We start from the raw sequence: 22,643 nt of genomic DNA, 5'->3' as shown, positions 1-22,643 counted from the left end.
TATTTGTTTAATATACCACACCAGTTGAAAAAAATGTAACTCAGTACTCTATTCTAAGAGTGGAAACAGAACACAATCATCATGGTTAGTAGCCACTGAGAGCCTACTTCTCTTCCACAAATTTGCCCAATCATCTTTTAAAGCCATCCAAGTTGATGGCTGTCCTGTGAGAGTGATTTCCATACTTTAACTGTCTGCTATTTAACGTTCCTCCTGGAGAGGGTAGTTTTCAGTTAACCTCCACAGCAGCCAGACTATCTGAGATTTTGCCATACTTCTTGCATGTTCCATTCCTTGCCCATCATGGCTTCTGGGCTGGGGCATGATGTTGAACCTGGGTCTGTTTGGACCAGTCTCTGCTAACTGTGGCCAGTTTTGGGTGCCGTGTTGCCCTTTGCCAACCTGGTGCCCTCCAGATGCTTTGGAGTACAAGTCCCATCATCCCCAGCCAACGTGGCTGTATAATTGTGGGTTCATGGGAGCATGGCGGTGTTGGGCTGCAGCTGATGGGACGTAGTCCAAAGCATTTCACATGCAGCAAGTTGGCAATTTATTCAAAATGGGAGGCAGTAGTTTGGTATGCTCCATGGTGCCCTTGGAGGCCTAGAAACTCCCTCTTAGGGTCTTGTTGTAGACTTTGGTGTGGTCTTGAATGCTCCATGCTCTAGAAGTTCTGGTCTACCTTTCTGAACACACCTCTTTGCAGAAGGAGGCTGATTCTGGATATGAACCGGCAGCCAATGCAGCAGTTTTGAAATGACTACTGTTTGTTGTACCAAGTGAAGTTTAGAATACGTCTTGAAGGACAGACCCATCTAGTCCCCATTGCAGTAATCCAATACGGAAGTTACCAGTATCCACTGAAGGCCTTCCTTTTCCAACAAGACTTTTAAGTGGAGATCTTTTGAAAATCCTAGTCTGTATCTACATTGACTTAGAAATTTGTATTTACTTTTCATTGAAATCTATTTGGGATGTTTTATGGAAAGAAATTCATAACATAAATGAAAGGACCCCCAGTTTTCCCTCTGTGCCTCTGAGATGCCCGTATGCCAGAGAGAAAGGAGCATAGGAGCTGTCCAGTGCATGGCAGAGTGAGGCAGTGGGCAAGCTATATGCGACTCAGGACCCTCCACCAATGTGGGTTTATCCCTATGCCTCATTGGGCTTCCTTTTCCAGGTCAACCTCTGGTTTGATACTGATACATGGAGTTTGGAAGCAAGAAAGATTTTCATGCAGGAGCATCCAAAAGGATATTTTTTCTTTGGCACCCGGCTCTTGGTGCACCTGGATATCCTTAGCCCTTTTTGTTTTCTAGCATCTGGTGAGTGGAGACAAAGTCTTGAGTTACATGAGTGGCCGGTGTGAGGTTTCTGATGGGAAGCCAGTTCAAAGGTAGATAAGCTGATGGGTTATTTTTCTCTCTCTTTTTTTTGAAGAGCAATGCAGTTTCCCCTCTTCTGTTTTTTCCCTGCCAGCAAGGGCCAATTTATTCTTTTAAAGTCTCTTCTTATTTTAATTTTTGAAGCATTTATCTATTTGTTTTGGGTCAGAAGCTTCAGATACCAGGCGCTGTTGACTTGAGTGTGACTCTTTTCAACTCCAGTCCAGCTGGCTGAGACGCAGGACGGAAAGGAAGCTTCAGCAGAGGGACTGCCCCTTTTTCTTTTCTTCTTTTTTGCAGCCTAAATCAGTGAAGGTTTCGGCTACGTGCCTGTTGATGTACCCTAAGGGGCCCAGGCCTCTCCAGTTTTATAGCAGAGCGAGCAAATAACATCCATTCTTCAGGATAAATGTTGTTCGACATTTCTACCTTTTTGAGGAACTCCCTTGGGTCTATACTTGTGGTTCCCAATTTGTGGTCCATGGACACCGGAGGGTCCACATAACCCACTCAGGGTTTTGTGGCACATACCTGTCAACTGTCTGGGACATCCCATTTTGGGGTGCTGTGCTCTCGTGTGGGAACACTGCCTGGAAGACGCACGTCTCAGTCTAGCGCTGGGACATGTTGGGGGGGGTATGGTGGCACCGTTCCCATAACAAAACCTACAACAGACATATCAACATTTTCAAAAGCAGGGGGTCCCTGTCTTGGCTTTTGAAAAACAGAGGGTCTGTAGTACTTAGCTAATGGGGAACCACTGGTCTACACTGATTGTCAACAGCTTTCCAGGATTTCAGACAAAAATCTCTCTTAGTCCTACCTGGAGTTGCCATCAGGGCTTGAACTCGGGACTGTCTGTACACAAAGCAGATGCTCTACGTTGAGCTGCAGCCTTTCCCCCTTTTCTGCAGAGAGCTCGCCACATCTTCCTTGTGCTTTCCAGAGGATCTGGGTTGTGTGTGTGCCTGGAATTGACTTGCTCAAACTTGCGCCCAGAGTGGCTGGGGCAACCCAGTCAGATGGGCGGCATAACAACAACAACAACTGGTTCCAGGGTATAGGTTGAGGGCACACAAGGCCACCCCCTTTGCCTGAAGCTAAGCAGGTTTGGGTCTAGTCAGTACCTGGAACCACATGTGCATAATGTATTTATCAATACTGTATTTAGAATCTCATCGTGTGCGCCACTTTGGGTTCCACGAGGGAGAAAGGGCAAGATACTGTCTCCTACATGAGGCAGTGGTGTCTACCAGCTTGCATGGCTTTTAAAGAGGTTTAGAGAAATTCACGGAGGAGAAGGCTATCAGCGGCTACTCACCCCGATGGCTATGTTTTTACCTCCACCGTTGGAGGCAGTCATGTTTCTGAAAATCCAGTTGCTGGAAACTGCAGGCAGGGAGAGGGCTCTTGTTCCCAGGTCCCTCTTGTGGGCTTCCCACTGGGGCATCTGGTTGGCCACTGTAAGAAGTGGATGCTGGGCTAGATGGGCCACACTGCCTTCTTGTTATGTTCTTAAAGGTAAAGGGACCCCTGACCATTAGGTCCAGTCGTGACCGACTCTGGGGTTGCGGCGCTCATCTCGCTTTATTGGCCGAGGGAGCTGGCGCACAGCCTCCGGGTCATGTGGCCAGCATGACTAAGCCGCTTCTGGCGAACCAGAACAGTGCACAGAAACGCCGTTTACCTTCCCGCCGGAGCGGTACCTATTTATCTACTTGCACTTTGACGTGCTTTCGAACTGCTAGGTTGGCAGGAGCAGGGACCAAGCAACGGGAGCTCACCCCGTCGTGGGGATTCGAACTGCGACCTTCTGATCGGCAAGTCCTAGGCTCTGTGGTTTAAACTACAGTGCCACCCGCATCCCAAGCGCCACCCGCGTCCCTCCCACAATAATTCTGCTGTACTTGGACGGATGGGTCTCCAATAACATGTCTCCTCTGAATCTCTTGTTTTCTGCACAGTTGTGACTTTTTGGGTGGCTACTAGTCATGATGGCTATGTACTGTACTCTCTGCGCCGGAGGTGGCCGAATATCAGCTGCTGGGAAATTGCTGCAAGGAGGGGGAGTTCTTTTACTTTCAGGCTTCATATAGGCAGCTGGCTCTTCACGGTGGGAATAGGATGCTCAACTAGGTGGGCCTTTGTTCCAATCCAGCAGGGTTCTTATGCTCTTATGCTTGCGGCCTGCAGCTTTTTCTATGGGTGGTATAAGGCTAGATTGACTTCCTCCAGCCTGCTTTGTTCCACTCCAGAACTTCCTGGCTTTTCCTATTTGAAGGGAAGACACGTTGGTGGTTTCTCCTATGAGAAGCAACCTATGATCGGATTAGGATTACTTTAACAAAGCTTGGGGATTTGGAATTGAAGCCAAGGCAGGAATTCAAAACATCTTGTAGAGCTGGGGGAAGGTTGTTCTGTTGTTTTAGGATTTCCTGATAATGAGCTATGTTCTTGGAGTGTACAGTGAACTTTGGAAGAAGTATCTGTTTGGATATATTGGTTGCGGAAATTTGGCATCAAGAGATAGTCTGTATGTATTGATCTTTGTTTTTGTTATTAATCCATGTGTCTTTATATGTGTGTGTGTGTGTGTGTGTGTGTGTGTGTGTACAAACACACACACATGTATGTGTGCATACACACCAAATCTGAAAGCTGTTTACAATACAAAATCAAAACTCTAAAACATATATGAAAACAGAATATATCTGCACATATACAAAATGCTGGATTGCTGAGCAGTACGATCCAGAATGGACGGGGGGAGAAAGTGAAGTTCTCAGCAAGTATCTAAAAGATGCTGTGTTTGGTGTCTGCTGGATAACATGGAGAGCGGAATAAACATTTTAATACTTCCATGTTTTGGATTGCAGTCAAAATTTCAATAACCCAGTTTGTGCAATCTGCTAGTCCTCATCGTGCACCTCACTGCAACTGGACGGTTGCAGTGGCTGCTGGCTTCATCCTGATCTCTGGTACTGCATTTGGTGTGTATTTGGTTTTGTTTTAAAAAAATCTGGATTCTGTCAGTCATTCTGGTTGAATTCTTGTGCCTGTGAGATTGTTATTATTATGTATTTCTTTATACCTGAACTTTTTCCCTGATGGGACCCAAGGCAGCTTGTATATAAAAAAATGAGAACTGCTAAAAACATAGAAAAAACAATCATTTTTTTAAAAATGAACTATATACATGTATAAAATCTGTTAAAACCATACAAATAAGTATAATAAAAACAACATGGCACCAGCCCTTTCATTAAAATCAGTCCTTTCCCAAAAGCCTGTGGGAACAAAAAAGTCTTTACCTGCTGACAGATGTGGACAAGGAGGGAGCCAGTCTGACTTCTCTAGGGTGGAAGTTCCAAAGTCTGGGAGAAGCCACCAAGATTCTGATTTAGTCCTCCTAGTCTGATGTCGATTTGAGAACAGACATTGGTCTTGTCTTGCTCATGAGGAGGACACCCCCCCCCCCCGGTTGTACTGTGGATTTAAAGTGATACCATCAATTCTGTGAATTTAAAGTGATACCATCAATTATCTGATTTTACGTCTTTGGAAGTCAGTTGCTCAGGCTTTCATGCTCACATCCATCTGGACCCGGGTTAGTGGCACTGAAGTCAGAAGAATAACATACAATTTGCATGATGAGCCTTTTCCAGATAATGTAAACATAGACATCGAATCAACATCCTAGATACCATAGCTGGTATCATATAGTGGATGAAAGTGTGATCTGTGGTTCAAGAGATCTCCAGTTCAATCTTGCCTTAGCCATGAACTCACTTGCAATCCACTGCTTTCTCAGTCACCTACCCTGCTCCAATATGTGATAACTAGCTTCATCTGGATCCAACATATGGGCTTGCATCCAACTAAGTTCTCGTTAGAGGAGACCCAGTGAAATTAATGAAACTATCTATGTTAGTCATGCCCATCAATTTCAATAGATCTGCTCCATGGAGAACGTAGCTGAATGCAACCCTAAGGCCAAGATCCAATGTTGGGTCTACTTAGAAGAGACACTTGGAAGAAGAAAAATGGACACAACAAGCTGAGGTCCAATAATTTCAACACGTCTACTCTGAGAAGGCTGGATACAACTCTTAATATTTAGGCAGTGCCTTTTGACTAGCTGACATCTGTCATTTATATTAACTCTGTAATCCTTCCAACAGTCTTGTAAAATTAACCTGTATTGCAGTTAAGTCTCACTGAAATTAGTGGGGCAGATCAGTCATGACATAAGAGCGTTTCAGTGAGATTTAAGTACAACTTATTTCATCTAGATCAGTTGTTCCAAAACTTTTTTGGGGCTACCGTCCTCGTCGTCCCGTAAACTCACTCCCAGTGAGCCCTACCCTATAAAATGCATTATTCAGAATAGCGGTTTGCATGACCCACTAAAGAAGGTAATAACATAAAAAAAATTCAAAACAATAACAGTTAGTTGCACACTTACTCAAAATCCAGTTAAAACTACTTAGTTCTATTCATTCAACAAAACTGATGAACTTGGTTCAGTGAGAACAGCTTTTCAAAGTCTGATAGGAATTTACACCTTCAGCCCCCCCACTACCCCCCCGGGTTACCCCCCCACAAATGGTGGTACTGCCCATTTTAGGAACCATTAAATTTAGATCTAGTCCATGGAGCTGGTTTAAAAGCTTTCAGTGACAACAAAAACATATTCTTGTGCATTTTGGGGGCAAAAAGTGTTATGTGTTAGAGCCGCTTTTCACTTGGCGTGCTGCAGAAAGCAACTTTTCATCACAAACAACAACATAATAGGCCTTTGGCAATAAGCTTCAGAAATGCCTTTGTTTATCACGGTCCAGTCTATGGCCTTCGCCATTCCTCCTGTCCTCCCCTCCTCCTAATGGAAAAAAGAATAATTTCTAGAAACTTAAACCAAAAGTTAAAGGATCTCAGGGGGGTCATCCTTCCTGTAGGAAGCAGATTTTGGCACCTCTTGCTGATATTGTGGTGGTGGTGGTTCTCGGGGAGAGACGGCCGGGTGTATCAGTTTCAAAGAATGCCGTGTGCGGCTGATATGACATATTAATGAAACGAAGATTAATACCATGTGACACTGCTGCTGCTTAGCTGTACAAGCAGGGGCTAACGAAGCTAATTGAAAACATACTCCTGGTTCACAAAATTATAACTTAGTGACGGCTTATGTCAGAAAGGAATAATTTTCATCCCATCTTGAGCTGCCTCTGGAGCGATCTTGGCCCCCTGGCCCTAATCCTGTAAAAGATCAAACACACATCCTAGGCTGGTTACTGCAATTTCAGAAAGAGGCAAGCAGGAGCAAAGACTAGCATTTCAGCACTCCCACCCCCCCAATAATTAAAATTAGACTTCACTAGTTTGATGCTATGGAAATGTGCCCTGAAAGTATAGACCCCCCCCCCCAAAAAAATCAGGTTTCTTCAGAATTACTTTGGGGCTTCATCTCATGCTAGTCTAACAGAGAACAGACCCATTGAAATTGATGGGCATGACTAACACAGGTTCATTAATTTCAGTGGAACTACTCTGATTAATTCTTAGTTGGGTAAAACCCAAATAACTTTGGAAGAGGAAAACCTGGGATATAATTATTTCTAAGATACATTTGGCTGCTGTGGTGTAGTGCTTAAAAGTGAGATACCAAGGTCCAAATCCCACTGCCATGAAGCTCATTGGGTGACATTGGGCCAATCCCTCTTTTTTAGTATAACCTACCTCACAGGGTTGTTCTGAGGGGACTGTGGATCTTCTTGGGCTCCTAGGAAGGGAGGTGGGATATAAATGTAGTATTCAGTGCTTTTTTGGTTTTAAAAGAATGTCCCAGTATTTATATATTGAGCATAGAGCTGTCAGGACTAGCACAAAATGGCTGCCATGGTCAGCAAAATTAAGATGTGTTGGCACTCTGTACTGGTGAATACTGTCACACATACAAAAAGCCATGGTGGTGACAATGATGATAATAATTATAATACGTACTAAATAATAGCAATAGCAGCTCAGGCCACTTGTGGCAATGGCGCTATTTTGGTCCATTGAATTTCTGCTTCTTCAAAACAATGAAGTTGCAATAATGTGACTACTCAGATCTGACTGAATAATAGTAATATTAATAATAATTGATGATATAATACAGCACAAGGCTGCCTTCATGCAATAAGCTCTCTGTCTGTCAGCTGAGAGGCGGGTCCTTCCTAGGGGAAAGTTTCCCACATTGTCACCAGGGTGCCTCCATTGTAACAATACTGGGGCTGTCAGCAAGGAGTGTCGGCTTTCTCTGCAATGTCCCTGGAAGTCTTTCCTCTCAGTATCTCTTCAGTTTTGTTGTCATTACTTATTAAGTCACTTGGTATGGGCTTCCTGGAGGTGTCTGGTTTTTTACTTTAGGATGGTGGATGAGTGTTATGTACTGAGTTACTGTCCCTTGGCCTGATCCAGCTAGGCCTATTTTTAAAGTTTTATTTTAAGTACCGGTATGTATCTGTTTGCGGGTGAACCCCAGCAAGAGATTTACACAGAAGGATAAACCTCAATAGAAATTTTACAGTAAAAACGGAAAAGAGAAGTGACTAAAGTGGAAATAAAGGAAATTTGAAAGCATTCCTATTTACCCAGGCAGATGAATACTGTTCCTGGCAAGTCTGAGATCACTGGATAGAACGATGTTTTTAACTGTAACTGATTTTAGATGTGTTTCATTATAATTGTTTTAGAATGTTTCATCTGGTTTTTTCCCCCTCTTTGTTTTTATTTTCAAATTGTGGATCTGTTTGCCTCCCTTGGCCCCGTGGGGAGGAAGGGTGGGGTTAATAACAATAATAACAACAATAACAATAATAACAATAGTTATTACTACTACTACTCTTTGGGGACCTTGAACTTGGGTTGCAATGCTGTTAATTCAAGGGCTGAAACAAGTTGAAAAAGTTGTTGAAAGAGAAGAAGGGATTTCTAACTGTCTTGAGCAACTGTGTGAAATAGCTGCAAGGTTGTTACCTCCAATGCAGCCTTCTCCAATAGATGTTCCCAGATGTTTTGTACTGCAATTCCCATCAGCACGGCCATTTTGGGCTCTCATCTCCCATTAGTCCCAGATAGCCTGGCTGTTTTGAACTACCGCCCTGGCCAGCAGTCCAAAATATCTGGAGGGCATCTGGTTGGGGAAGTCCAGTCCAGTGGTTGGAACTCACAGTTCCCTGGAGACACACAATGACCCCTGAACAAACCAAGATAACCAGCAAAGGAATTTGGTAGGAATGCTTGTTCTTTAATATAAATGGGTTGTTATTTTGGGACACAGCAAACACAAGTTGTTGTTGTTTTTTAAAAAAAGGAGGCAGGGAAAACTTTTATTTTAGTGCAAATGTTCCCCTTTTTTTGAATGTGGATATTTGTAATTATAGGGCAGTTCTTTAAAAGATTGGGGACCACAATAAAGTAGATCCAGAAACCAGACAAGTGCTTTCGTTTACTACCCTTGTAAACGCATTTCCTTCCCCCTCTCCCCACCACCATGACCACTGTGGAACGCCAACAGCTTAGGAGCAACTCAAACCAGCTGCCCAAGATGTTACTTAACCCTCCGAAGGGGCTTTCAACTTAATAGTGTGTCAGAAATTGATGGTGAACTTGGACGGTGCCTTGGTACAGCTTCACTTCTGATTAAATGGAACTGCTTCCAGCAGCTCTCCATGGGGTTTTAAAGCACACTGCTCCGGTTTTTATTTAATGTATTGTTTTGCTTGTTTATCTCTTTTTTGTGGGAAGTCTCCAGTGGCACTGCCTTGAGTTCTTGAATGGCAGAGTGTCACAGGGACTGATTTTGGGTGGATGGGCACTATGTTTTGGGAGAAGGGGATCGTGTATGAGATTAAGGGGGCGGGGGCTGATGTTGACATCATGATAAGTGGGATTTGAAATTACAAGATAGGCAAGAGCTCAGAAACGTGACTGGCAGTGGCTCTGTAGGTTTTAGACAGCGGTCTTGGGAGAGGCTGAAGATTGAACTTGGGCCTGGTCTGGAGGCTCCAGCTTGCACAAAAAGCTGTGGCCCGACTGTTGATGGGGACAGACGATTGCCATCACATAACTTCACTGCTCAAAATTCTGTACTGGCTGCCCTTAAGCTACTGGGCCAGGTTCAAGGCTTGCATATTCATATACAAAGCCCTTAAACAATTTGGGTCCAGGCTACCTCAAGAAGTGCCTAATCCCCTTTATCCCTGCCTGATCATCATCTTTGCGGGGGTCACTGTTAGTAGCCCCTCATGGCTCAGATGCATGATCTCTAGGGGTTGTGCTGTGTTCTGTATTGTGGGCCCAGTTTTATGAAACTCCCTTCCATTTGAGGTCAGACAGAACCCCTCCACCTGCTGCCTATTGTAGACTTTTCCTATTTCAGCAGGCATTTTAATGGATGTTTGATTCCACAGTTTTAACTTGTGTTTATCTTTCATATTACATTCTTGAAAACCACTTAAGAGACTATTGTGGCTAAGCAGTATGAGCATGGTTTAAATAATAACAACCTGGGACCTGTAAATCATGTGCTCTACCGGTGAGCTACGGTCCTCCCTTTCAAAAACCAAACAATTTGTTACGTGGAAGGTACTAGCACATAGGCAGCTATGAGAGAATTGACCCATCTAACTCAGGGTTCCCAAACTTTTCCCCCCTCTGGGTCACAGTTTCAGAATGAAGATTTGCTCAGGCCATGCCAAACTTTTTATTGATAAGAAATACATTGGAAGACATAAAGAAACAACTCCTAACAGTGCTTGATTTATAACATAGAACACAACTACTTTATAATATGATCATTGTCCTTGAGTCTTCCTGCCACACTTGCCATCCTCTCCTTCCACACCCTTTGAGAACCACTGATCTAACTCAACATTGCTTGCACTGACTGACCAAGGTTTCAGGCTGCGAGTCTCTTCCATTCCTAGCTGGAGGTGCCGAGATTTGAACCTGGGACCTTCTATATGCAAAGCAGATGCTCTACCACTGAGCTATGGCCCCTTCTCCACAGGCATGTGCCAAAGGGCTTCCGGGGGGTGGGGAGCTGGTTTGCTGTTTGCCCCCTGTTGAGTGCCTTGTTTTCATTTGTTTATTGATCTTTTAAAAGAAAGTATATTTCAGCTTTCTGCTCAAAGCCTTCAGATAGCTTTGCAGTATTAACAAATCATTGAAAATGCTGTAGAGGCCTTAGAGGAACATTAAAGCATTAACAAATGGAGTGTGTGTGTTTGTGTTTTTGAAAGACAAACAAAATGTCTATGATATGGAATCACTTCTTAGCTTGCCACTTAAAAATGTTGAAAGTGGCCTGTGAATATTTTGTTCATTTGTTTAGACAATTTATATACTACTTACATACTTATTTACCAGAAGAGTTAAGCTAAACAGTTTGCAACATATCTTAAAACATCATAAAGATAAAAGACAATAAATACTAGGAAAAATCCGTATTCTAGAGCAACGCAATTAACAACAAAACAGATCCTCTCATTGTTTTTTTTCTTACCTTGCATTGTGACATTTCCCCTCCTGTTTCTTTTGCAGGTATTCCTTTGGTAAGTGAACATAACCCAGAAAATCCTCAGTAGTTGTATTTTCGTGCACTTTCGGGGTATGTAATACTTTAAAATTTCTCTATTGCTGTTCTTCCTCCCCCACTTTTTTTTTAAAGGGAAATAGTTCTAACCTTTTAGGACTTATGGACACATTTGCAAACCAGATAAACTGTTCTGGGCAGGCTCATCCCCTCACCCTACTCTGTTGTTGTTATTTATTTATTGCATTTATATCCCACCTTTTCCTCCCAGGAGTTCAAAGTTTCCCCCCTCCTCATTTAATCCCCACAACAACCCTGTGAGGTAGTTTAGGCTGAGAGGCAGTGACTGGCTCAAGGTCACCCAGTGAGCTTAATAGTTGAGTGTTCTCCATGGTCTTAGCCTAACACTCTAACCCATGGGTAGGCAAACTAAGGCCTGGGTGCCGGATCTCGCCCAATTGCCTTCTAAATCTGGCCTGCGGACGGTCTGGGAATCAGCATGTTTTTACATGAGTAGAATGTGTGCTTTTATTTAAAATGCATCTCTGGGTTATTTGTGGGGCATAGGAATTCATTCATCCCCCCCAAATATAGTCCAGCCCCCCCCAAGGTCTGAGAGACAGTGGACCGGCCCACTGCTGAAAAAGTTTGCTGACCCCTGCGTCTAACCACTGCTCCACATTGAGCTATAATAAATTATTTTAAGCTTAATTTCAGCAAAGGGGTGGGAGCCCTGTGGGGGTCAGGGAAGGCCTCTGTGGGCCCATGAGCACCCATGTGTGCCACTTTGGCGACCCCTTTCTTAAAGGCGCCTGAGGATGTGGGTGTGGTTCCACCTCAAGCAGTTCATGGCTTACGGAAGCATTCCAGAGCAGGTTCAAAGGTCCATTGTCTTTTCTTCTTCTCTAGCGGGAGCTAGAACTGGCTAGGAAAGTGTCCCACCTTGGAAGGTTCACTGGAGATGCTGCCTGTTGCCTTGGCTCAAAATTGGGGCTGTATTCAATCCGAGCTGGCTTTGTGGTGAACCCGAGCAAAGTCTTATTCTGTTCTTATCGCTTGAATTTTACACTTCTTATAGGTTATGCCAGTTTCACACCTATCTGTAAGAAGCATGGTGTGCTTCCCCACTCCAGGAGTTCAGTGTAGGATCACCACAATTTTTTCACTCATTCTTTCCAGGGCATCCATTCATTCTTATCTACATGTGTAGACTGCCCTTTATTGTGTCGACCTGATCTCAGGGCGGTTTCCGTCAATGCACAAAAATACAGGGAGCAAAAATAAAGACAACTGTTAAGACAGTCCAATTAAGCTGTGGGTTAAACCACAGAACCTAGGGCTTGCCGATCAGAAGGTCGGTGGTTCGAATCCCCGCGACGGGGTGAGCTCCCGTTGCTCCATCCCTGCTCCTGCCAACCTAGCAGTTCAAAAGCACGTCAAAGTGCAAGTAGATAAATGTGGCGGGAAGGTAAACGGCGTTTCCGTGCGCTGCTCTGGTTCACCAGAAGCGGCTTAGTCATGCCGGCCACATGACCTGGAAGCTGTACTCCGGCTCCCTCGGCCAATAAAGCGAGATGAGCGCCGCAACCCCAGAGTCGGCCACGACTGGACCTAATGGTCAGGGGCCCCTTTGCCTTTTTAATAGAGCAACAGCATGAAGCCAAACAATTGGTGATGGCTACTAAGTTATTGCCAAAAACCCAGGAGAATGAAACTGGTTTTACCTGCTTGTGGAGGCCCATCAGGGCCTCTGCCATCCAGGCTTTCAGGGGAAGGGGATTCTGGAGCTGGGACTCCACAACACAGAAGACCCTCTCATGCATCACCATATGGTGGGCCGAACCTTGATGCCTATCACACAGCCCAGGTTTTGCTTGGTTTCCAGAGGAGCCATATGAATTGGTCAGAACTTGCACTGGTAGGTGAATTTGTAAGAAGGCATTTGAGTCCCAAAGCCACAGGACTTTAAATATCATATAGTAACCTTTGTAGTGGATGCTTCTTTGATGAGCTTTTGGTTTCAGCTTCATCCCAGTGGCATGCCAGGTGTGCCCGGTGCCTCCTAGTAACTTTTTTTTGGGATGTTGTAGGAGATTGCCACTACCACCATCCATCTCTGCTCATCCACTACTCCGATTGCTGGCTTATGTAAAAACATGAGGAGATACAGCTTCTTCCTCAACTGGGTCAAGTCTTTGAGTCCTGGTTAATCAAACCCTTTGTACACAGCAGGCTCCTGCTCTATTCCTTCTGTTTTTGGATGAGATGCTTCTGAGTTGGGATTAATGAAATAAAAATGCCTCAAGCCTCCCCCCGCGGTTCTTTATTTTTTTGGCGAGGAATGCAGGAAACCCACAATATATTTTTGTTATAATAGAACTGTGGAACAGTGACATTTTGTCGTCTGTCTGTTGTTGTCAGAGGGCATTTAAATATTGCTGAGCTTTTTTTTTTTGGTGGGGGGAATCCCACTTTAGCGCTGGGTAGTGTTTACTTCAAAGGACAGTCTTAACAGTTCCTGCTGGGATCCTTTGTACCCGCTGGGTGCTTCCTGTTCCCTTGCAGGAAGCATGGTGCTTGCTTGCTTGCTTTTTTTTTTTTTTTAAAGCATATTTTGAGATTGGCTCGTATTTCAAACAAAAAGCATCTTTATTAATAGTGGGCTATATTGAATGAAACCGCTACTTGTGCAATTGAACTTCTCTTCTCTCCCCGCCTCCCCCAATTTGCTCCAGAGGGTTGGGGAAACCTCAGATCAGATTTTGTTGGGTTGGGGGCGCAGTAGGAGCAGGGAAGGGGAAGTTCTGTTGCGCAAACAGAAGTTATTTCTCAAGTGCAATGCCTTAAATTCACCTTGTCATGAGGCCTATATGGAACACCTGCATTCAGCAGCAGTCTACCCCTGAATGGGATGTCTGTGTTCTGCGGCAGACTGCCTCTGTAGGGAGTGTAGCAAGAGAGTTTCTTTTGCATTCTTGCCCTGCTAATGGGCTTCCTGTGGGTATCAGGTTGGCCACTGGGCCAGAGGGATCTTTTATTCTGATCCAGCAGGGCTGCTTTAATTTTCATTTTTTATTTCTGCATACAAGCCCTTTACTTTAGCAGAGATCCGCCTCTGAATAACCGACGACGTTCTTGGCCTTGTTCTTGAGCTGTTTTGCTAAGACGACAACCAGGCTGGTGTCTCTGGAGCAGGTGTGGCAAGGTTTAAAGCTGTCGGGAGTGCCCCCTGGGTGCAATGGCCTCCGTTGCCCTCGGGGTTGGAATTTCTCTGCAGCGATGTCACTGCCACAAAGCTGAGCCCTAACCGTGTTTGTCATGCTCTGCTGCCCTTGACGGTCTCCCGTGGCCTGGCTTCCTCCTTGATCCCCCTATTCCTTGGGGAGAGAGGGAGGGAGAGAGACCTTCCCTGGTCCCAGAGGTGGAGCTTAACAAGAAGCACCTGTTTCAAAGGCCTGGGACACTTCTACCACAGCTGTTCGCAGTGTTCAGCCATTTCCTGGCCAGCTGGGTCATGAGAATGTTCTCACCACCTAGAGATCTGTTGCTGGGCTTGGGGTGAATCAACCCCCCGGGAAATGTCCTTTAATTTAGCCCTCAGCTACAGATGGCGGACCCTTTTTCCAACGTTGAAATGCAACCCAAAGTAAGGACTAGTTTGCTCCTGTTACTATGGCGACTATTAATAATAATAAAGTTACACATTGCCTTTTACTTATTACAATTAATTTATTAATCGCCTTCTAAACCACTATCTCAAGGCGATTGACACATAAGATAATTAAGAACAGCTAAAAGCACAAAATACATTTAAAACAAGACTAAAATCCTATCAAATGGACCCTTGTGGTAAGTATCCATTTATCCAGCTGGTAAAGCCTGTCTCAATGTGATGTACAGACTTACCATTAAGAACCACTAATATAGTTTTAAAAAACAGTACAAAGAACAACTGAGGATAGGGTTAAATGCAATGAAAAAGGGAACTGAGGCAGAGACCTTTTTTCTAGCTTTGAAAGTTTGTTGAAATAGAAATGTTTTCAGTTGCTTCTGGGAAGTACATATTATTATTATTATTATTATTATTATTATTATTATTATTATTATTAATGTATCTTAATAGGGGTGTTGTTTCCAATAAACAGGAGCAGCTACACTTAAGGCCCTGCTCAGAGTTACTGTGGAGCTGGTTTCTGAATTTTTGGGGACTTTAAGGAAAAACTCCAGCAGAAAGCAGTGACTTACTGGGTATATAAGAAAGAAGGCTTTCTCTTAAGCAACCTGGCCCTACGATGTACAGGGCCAGTAACAGATTGGCAACCAGGGCAAAACCCACAGCAAGTTCTGTGCTGGTAGTAATTTGACCCCACAATAAATTTTATGCAGTGGCAACAATGCACTTGGCAGTTTACAGGGAAAAAATCCTTCACCAACCTGCTACCTTCCAGATATTTTGGACTACAACTCCCATCAGCCTCAGCCCCTACCTATACCACCTGGAGGGCAAAGTGTTAGCAATCTCTATAATAAGCTCTCTCTCTCTCTCTCTCTCTGCCCCTCCCCCCCTCTCTCACACACGCTTGTTCAGCCCTGAAGAAAATATAATATAAAATTTAGATGGAGTGAGGGGAGACACAAACAGGAAGAAGCAAGGCGCCCACTATCTCTGATTTCCCTGGGGGTGGAAGGAAGATATTTTTGATTCAACAATCTTTTCCAGCTGGATTAAAAGGTCTCTTAGCAGTTCGTTTTGCTTTAAAACCTATCATCAGTTGCTTTTGGTACTGCTTTTAAAACTATCTTAGCTGTTTTTATGGTCTGGCCTTGAGACAGGAGGCGTTTCATAAATATTATTGTTATTGTTATTCATTTAAAGTAACGAGAATCTTAAAAATGTATTTTGGAATCGCTTCTGCTCTCTCTTGATTCGGGGTCCTGTTTGTTTCTTAGCCTGGAAAGGGTTTTGTGTTTGTGTGTCGATAACTTTTTTTTATTTGTAGAAACGGGACAATTGGGCTGTTGATTATTCCTGTTGTCCGTGTACGACTGGGGGAAAAAACCCCTTTCCCCTTCTGCCTTATTAAATCTATTTTTCAAGCTGTCACTTAGCTGGCCTTTAGCGACAGAGTCGGATGTTTATATGGCCCTGGACGCTGCAGTGCTTGTTTCCAATTGTGCGAGCACCTTGCCCCAGCCGTTGTGAATTAAATGCTCCTCACGACCTCTTGCCCTCCCTGCTCTTAAATTCATGCTTTAAAAACAGCTTAATGAGGGGTTTACTGGCCCAATTGAAAGTTTTTATTAAAACCTATTAGTGTGCTAGAGTAGCCCGCATGAAGGAAGCAATTAGCCCGGAGCGACTCTTAACTCTCTTTCTCTCCTGGCCTACAGCTATGCCAGGTTTTCCGCTAAACTGTTTCCAGATTCAGCCTTAACCCGAAACGTTACCATTTTTTTTTTTTTGCATGAGATTCATACCCTCTGGCTTAATTTATAGCTTTGTTTCCTTCGCTCTCCCTAACCTTAGTTCACAATGACATTTTGGGTTTTAATTTAATTAGAAGGGGCAATAAGAGGCTGTTCCTCATTATCTTGGTCTGTCTTGTTGCTGTGCATTAATGCAAACTTGCATATGAACACCCTTCCCAAAATAAAAATAAAAATTGGCTGGCATGTTTTTCAACCTCTGCCTCCAAATCAGGCAGAAGCTGCTATTTCCCACCCCAGATCTTATGCCTCACTTTCCCCTTCCACAAATAATGTGCTCTAAGTAGCTTATAAGTATAAAAGCAAAGTGTAAAAACAACTGTTAAAACACAAAATAATCAAAGAACAGGGGCAAAAGCCTTAAGAGACCCTCATCAGCAATCAAGTTAACAATTAGCCACAGATCAAAAGCATGTTTTAAGCCTTACAGGCAGAAACTTAAGAAACTGACACAGGCAATTTTGGGACACATTTTTTATTTATTTACCCTAAACTGCCTGCTAATGTATCTTGGAGTCATAGAATATCCCCAACGAAGGCATCTGTGTTGTGTCAGGAGAAGAACATTTAAATCTGATTCCTGGATCAGCTTTTGTTTGGGGAAAACCACATGGGACATTCCACCCCCCCCCAAGAATTTTAAATATGTACATAGGCAATTGGGGTGGGTGCATTTTCCTCTCCCAGGCCAAATTCGAATGTATCTTGGACTGTTAAATTGCCCCCCAAAAGCCATGTCAGCATCAGGGCACTTACCTGCTTTCTTTGGTTCAGTGTTGTGTAAACCAGGCACATGGTTTTTAGTAAATTGGGTAAAATATTATCATATAACAATAATTAATTCTTTATTTTTAGACCACCTTTCAAGTGCAACATGCTATCACCTTCTGAGTACAGTTCAAGCATTATGATGAAGATTGTAATAATGGAAATAAATAATAGTAGAGAGTTTGGTATAAAATTATCATAAGCATCACCACTAATGGAGGCAGCGTGGCATAGTGGTTAGAGAGTTGGAGTAAGACCTAGGAGACCAGGGTTCAAATCCCCACTCAGCCACGAAGCACCCTGGGTGACCTTGGGCCAGTCTCTCCCTCCTAGGCTTACCTACCTCACAGGATTGTTGTGGGGATTAAATGGGAAGAATGACATCACCTTGAGGTCCTTGGAAGAAAAAGTGGTATATAAATGCAATAAAATAAATAACTTGCAGTCCTCCAGATAGTTTTTGGACTCCAGTTCCTACCAGCCCCAGCCAGCATGGTTAGGACTGATGGAAGTCGTAGTTTAGCCACACCTGATGATTCCTCACCCTTGCATTACACACCATCCTTCAAAAGTGTAGTGTGCCTATTACTGAGCAGCTGAGCAGGAAAAGCGTTTTTCTGAACTCCTTGTAGTCACAGGGGATTGTGGGAAAGGACAGGGAAAAATAATTAAACCAATTAACTCTCCCAGGCGACAGAGGGCCTTCAAGTTCTTGCTAGCTGCAATCTGCACATATCCGCAGCTAAGTAACTATACATAATTACAAAGTTTGGAAATGGCAGGAATGAGATTAATTTACGTTACGCAGGACCCTTGTGCCACTAAGTCAGATTTGAAAAACTCTCAGCACAAACAAACACAAACTGCCCTGCCAATCTCCTTGGAGCTCAAGGAGACCAGAATTCAAAGCAAACAGTGTTTAGTGGGAAGGGAAAGCAAACAGATTTTGGATCTGTTTCCTTGTTCCCCGCCCCCATCAAAAACCATGTGTGCGATTAGCCGGAACTGATAACTGCCCGGAAACAAATAATGACGAAATGTTGAGCTAGATCTGTCTGGAAGGCATTGGAACCCACTTATCGCTGCTTATAATGTCTCAGATATGAAATGGTTATGTTTTACAAAGGGGGAAAAATCTTTTAAAGCAAAACCTCAAAATTATATCCAAAGTGTTCCTAATTAGTCTGCAGACAGACTGCTGCTTACAGCCACAGGCTGTCCGTTGAATGCAGAGGATGGCCAGATTCTCAAATGGGCAAATTTGTAACCATGAGGTTGGTCACCTGTCCCGTGGCTGCCTGACAGGGGAGCAAATTGCACTCAGGAGCAAAAGATCTCAAAAGTCATTGCCGCTTTTTCCTCTCAGCTACCTCCATTTGCATCTGCTTTTTGCAGTGCTGTGCTTTGCCCCTTGAAATCGTTCGCATAATTGCTGCAATCACACCTGCTACTTTGCAATAATAGTTTTAATGGGAGGTTTTGCTCTCAGTATATACCCTTTTATCGTTTTACCCGAGCATGTGGTGCCTATCTAGCAAGATTAAGTTCACCTGTTACCTCTCAAAAGACGCGAGAGCCTTCTCAAAAACAGTCGGTGCAGGTTCTCGTTACCTGTGCTGAACTCCAGCACTCTTGAACCAAACTATGCATGTAGGGCTGTTGTTTTGACAGCTCTGAGGTGGGCCATATCTCATTGGTAGAGTACAGGTGTTACGTGTCAAAAGTATCCCTGGCAGATCAGGGAAGAAATAATGGGAAAGGCGTCTACCTGAAACCCAGGCCATTCCCATTCGGTGTGATGTAAGCTGTAATGTACAGAACGCAGGAAGCTGCATTGTACTGAGTCAGAGTGTTGATCCAGCTAGCTCAGTTAGGCCATTGATGCACCTAGCTCAGTATTATATCTGCACCAGCACTGGCTCTCTTGGGTTGCCAGGGATTGAACATGGGACCTTCTCCTTGCAAAGTAGATGCTCTGCCACTGAGCCCCTTCCCTTCCCTCCCCTCCCGTCCCCTTCCGTGTAGCCTCTTCAGTAGAGATACGTTATTTTTCTACCGTGGACAGCACCCTTGTTTTGAATTTATAATTCCCTCCCTAAGGCTGAATGGCTGGTGCCACCACCACACACTTCCCATTTGTCCCGGCATTTTATAATTTTTAGTCCCCTAGGAAGAGGGATTGATTTGATAAACCACCCTCGGAATTATAGCTCTGTGAGGGGAATAGGGGTCTCTTAGTAACTATTGGCATCCTCAGCAAACTATAGTTCCCAGCATTATTTGGGGGAAAGCAAAGAGCATTTAAAGTGGTATCATAGTGGGCAGTGTAGAGCTTTTGCCCTTTCTACCATGTCTGTCAGCTCCCAGTCTGGGCTATTCATTGCAAATAGAATGTCAAATTAGACCCTTCATCTGATATTCAGCAGCAAATCTTACGTTCTTGACATTACTTAGATAACACACACAGACACACACACACACACACACACACACAGAGAGAGAGAGAGAGAGAGAGAGAGAGAGAGAGAGACACTCATTTAATGCTGTAAATCTCTAGGGTTTTCATCATCATAATAGAGTTGTTAATATTGTTTTAATTATATTAATTACCTTTTTACAATTATCCTGTACATAATATGTTTTCCCTTTTTTGTATTTAATCTGTGTTCTAATTTGTGTATCAGTTTGGGAAAAAAATAAATAATAATAATAATAATAATAATAATAATAATAATAATAATAATAGCAACTTCGGCAAACTATATTAAATGACATAGCAAGGAGTGTGCATATATCTCTTTTTATTATAATATTTATTGAATTTTTCATTATGTATTATTACAGTACTTTTGTATTTTTTCACCTTGGTATTTGCTCAGAAAAGTGTGCATATATCTCATTTATTATTATTATTATTTTAAAGACTAGGAATTATAATTTATTGTTTCATTCACTCTTCCATATGTTAAATATTTGGAGTAATATTGATGCTCGAGAGCCTCTGTTGCTAGGTCCAATTTCCGCTGAAGGAAGCACTTCCATATTTATTTAAAACCAGTAAAGCCATTCAAGGTCATTATTTGGGTTGTTTTCCTCCGGACGGACCGGTGACACCTGTATGGTTTTAAGCAATGGAAGCCATCTGTGAGGAGGAAGTTGGGTTGCCATGGTGACCAAGTACTAACATGTACTGTGACAAAAGCTGAATGAACTCCAGGGTCATTCAAGTGGGTGTGAAGGTCAGGCCTCCTCATTCCGTCCACTGTGAAATGAGATTTTGAGAAGAAATGTTTATACGGGCTCCGTATAACACTGCCTCTCATTTTCTGTTTCCGAAAACAAGGGTGATTTCTCAAACTCTTCCTCCTCCTCCTCCTTCTCAGGCCTCAAGTGAATCAAGTATTGGTTTCTGGACCCAATCTAAGGCAGCTGTGATGAAATTTAAAGCCCTATGTGACTTTAGGCCCCAAATATAGGAACATATGAAGAGCCCTGCTGGATCAGGCCAGTGGCCCATCTAGTCCAGGATCTTGTTCTCACAGCGGCCATTCAGATACCCCTGTGGGACTCCCACCAGCACAACTGCCTTATGATTCCCAGCAACAGGCATTTTGAGGCATAATGCCTCAGACAGTGGAGGATATACATAGCCATCGTGGTTAGTAGCCATTGGTAGCCTTTTCCTTAATGAATTTCTATGAAAGCCTTTTAAAACCATCAAAGATGCCGTCACTACTGCCTTTTGCCTGTCTTGAATCTTCCAGCATTTGTCTTCATTGGATGGCCCAGTTAGCTTCTAGTGTTGCAAGAGAAAGGTAAAGGCTTCATTGTCAGCTTTCTCCACACCATACATAATTTTATACACTGCCTTGTGCCTCCTGTTCTTTGCCTTTTCTTTAAACTGAAAAGCCCCCAATATTTTAACCTTTCCACATAGGAAAGCTGAAAGGACATCTCCCTATGTATTCACTTGCCTGTTCCTTGACTTCTGTTGGGAAGCCCTGTTAGTAGTTCCTGTGCCTAGCAAGGTCCATGGTGAAGGGAGGTCAGCTTTTTGTTGGCAGGTGAAGGGACAACTTCTTTTCTCCAGGCCTGTGGAGAGTGAGATACATGGAAAGCTGCCTTATACCGAGTCAAAGCATTGCTCCATCTGGCTCAGTTTTGGTCTACAACAGGGGTCCTCAAACTTTTAAAACAGGGGGCCGGTTCACTATCCCTCAGACACTGTTGGGGGCTGACTATATTTTGAAAAACATATGAACGAATTCCTATGCACACAGCACATATTTTATTTGTAGTACAGTGGCACCTCGGGTTAAGTACTTAATTCATTCCAGAGGTCCGTTCTTAACCTGAAACTGTTCTTAACCTGAAGCACCACTTTAGCTAATGGGGCCTTCAGCTGCTGCTGCGCTGCCAGAGCACGATTTCTGTTCTCATCCTGAAGCAAAGTTCTTAACCTGAAGCACGATTTCTGGGTTAGCAGAGTCTGTAAAGCGTATGTAACCTGAAGCATATGTAACCCGAGGTACCACTGTACACAAAAAACAGGAAAAACAATACAATATTTCAAACGAAGAATGAAATTCACCTCAGGTAGAGGGGAGGGAGGGCGGCCTTTTCCCCTGCCCCAAAGGTGGCGATATCAAAACCACACCCTCCTCACTCCACTGCTGCCAATGAGGAAACACAAAAGCGCCGGCGCATTACCACCCTCCACTCTTTCTCTCTTTATTTCAAATTTCCTCGGATCCCTGGAGAGCAAGAGCTTGTGTTTACCTGTGTGCGAGCGAATCTCTTTGTTCCATCCGTCCGAGAGTTCCCAGATACATCAGCCCCCTTTTTTTCTTTGCTCCCTCCCCTCAGGTGTGTGTCCTGCCCAGTGCGTGCACGTGAATCCCTTCAACGCCTGGTTTGCGCTCTTGTGCCAAAATTTCAAATGGCCTCGCCCACTTCGGCATCCTGACATCACCGCCGCGGCAGGTGCTAGCATGCATGAAGGGCAACAGGCTGAAGGAACTAAGCAAGCGTGCGTGCATGCCTTCTTTTCCATGGAAATGCCTTGCCACGCCAGCTTTAAATTGCCGTGTGGGGACTGACTGAGCGGGCGGCGAGGCTTCCAATTGGCTGCAGAAGCTTCCTGCAGCCAATCGGAAGCCTCGCCGCCTGCTCAGTCATTCCCTGCGCGCTGAGGTAAACCTGGCGTGGTCTTTTGGCCGGCGGGCCGGATTTATGAGCCTGGCGGGCTGGATCCGGCCTGCAGACCTTAGTTTGAGGACCCCTGGTCTACACTGACTGGCAGTGGCTCATCAGCATTTCAGACATATTTTCCTTGTCCTACTTGGAGGTGCTGGGTATTGAACCAGGGACCTTCTGAATGCAAAGCCTCTACCTTTGAGTCACAGCACTTCTCCTTTTGTTAGGAT

At 44.0% G+C, this 22,643-nt stretch overlaps 1 protein-coding gene across 1 annotated transcript in view; it reads left to right on the top strand.

Moving 5' to 3' along the window:
- The window catches only part of LMF1 (lipase maturation factor 1), a 160,555-nt gene that overhangs the window by 6,249 nt on the left and 131,663 nt on the right, over positions 1-22,643 (top strand). Inside the window, exon 3 of the mRNA XM_053364122.1 lies at positions 10,971-10,981. Coding sequence (XP_053220097.1) covers positions 10,971-10,981 — 11 coding nt within the window. The remainder of the gene's footprint in view (positions 1-10,970; positions 10,982-22,643) is intronic.

This window comes from Podarcis raffonei, chromosome 14 (genome assembly GCF_027172205.1).
Source record: "Podarcis raffonei isolate rPodRaf1 chromosome 14, rPodRaf1.pri, whole genome shotgun sequence".
In the NCBI taxonomy this organism is placed as follows: Eukaryota; Metazoa; Chordata; class Lepidosauria; order Squamata; family Lacertidae; genus Podarcis; species Podarcis raffonei.
Note: the sequence above shows the minus strand (reverse complement) of the source record. Positions and strands in the feature narration are given on the sequence as shown.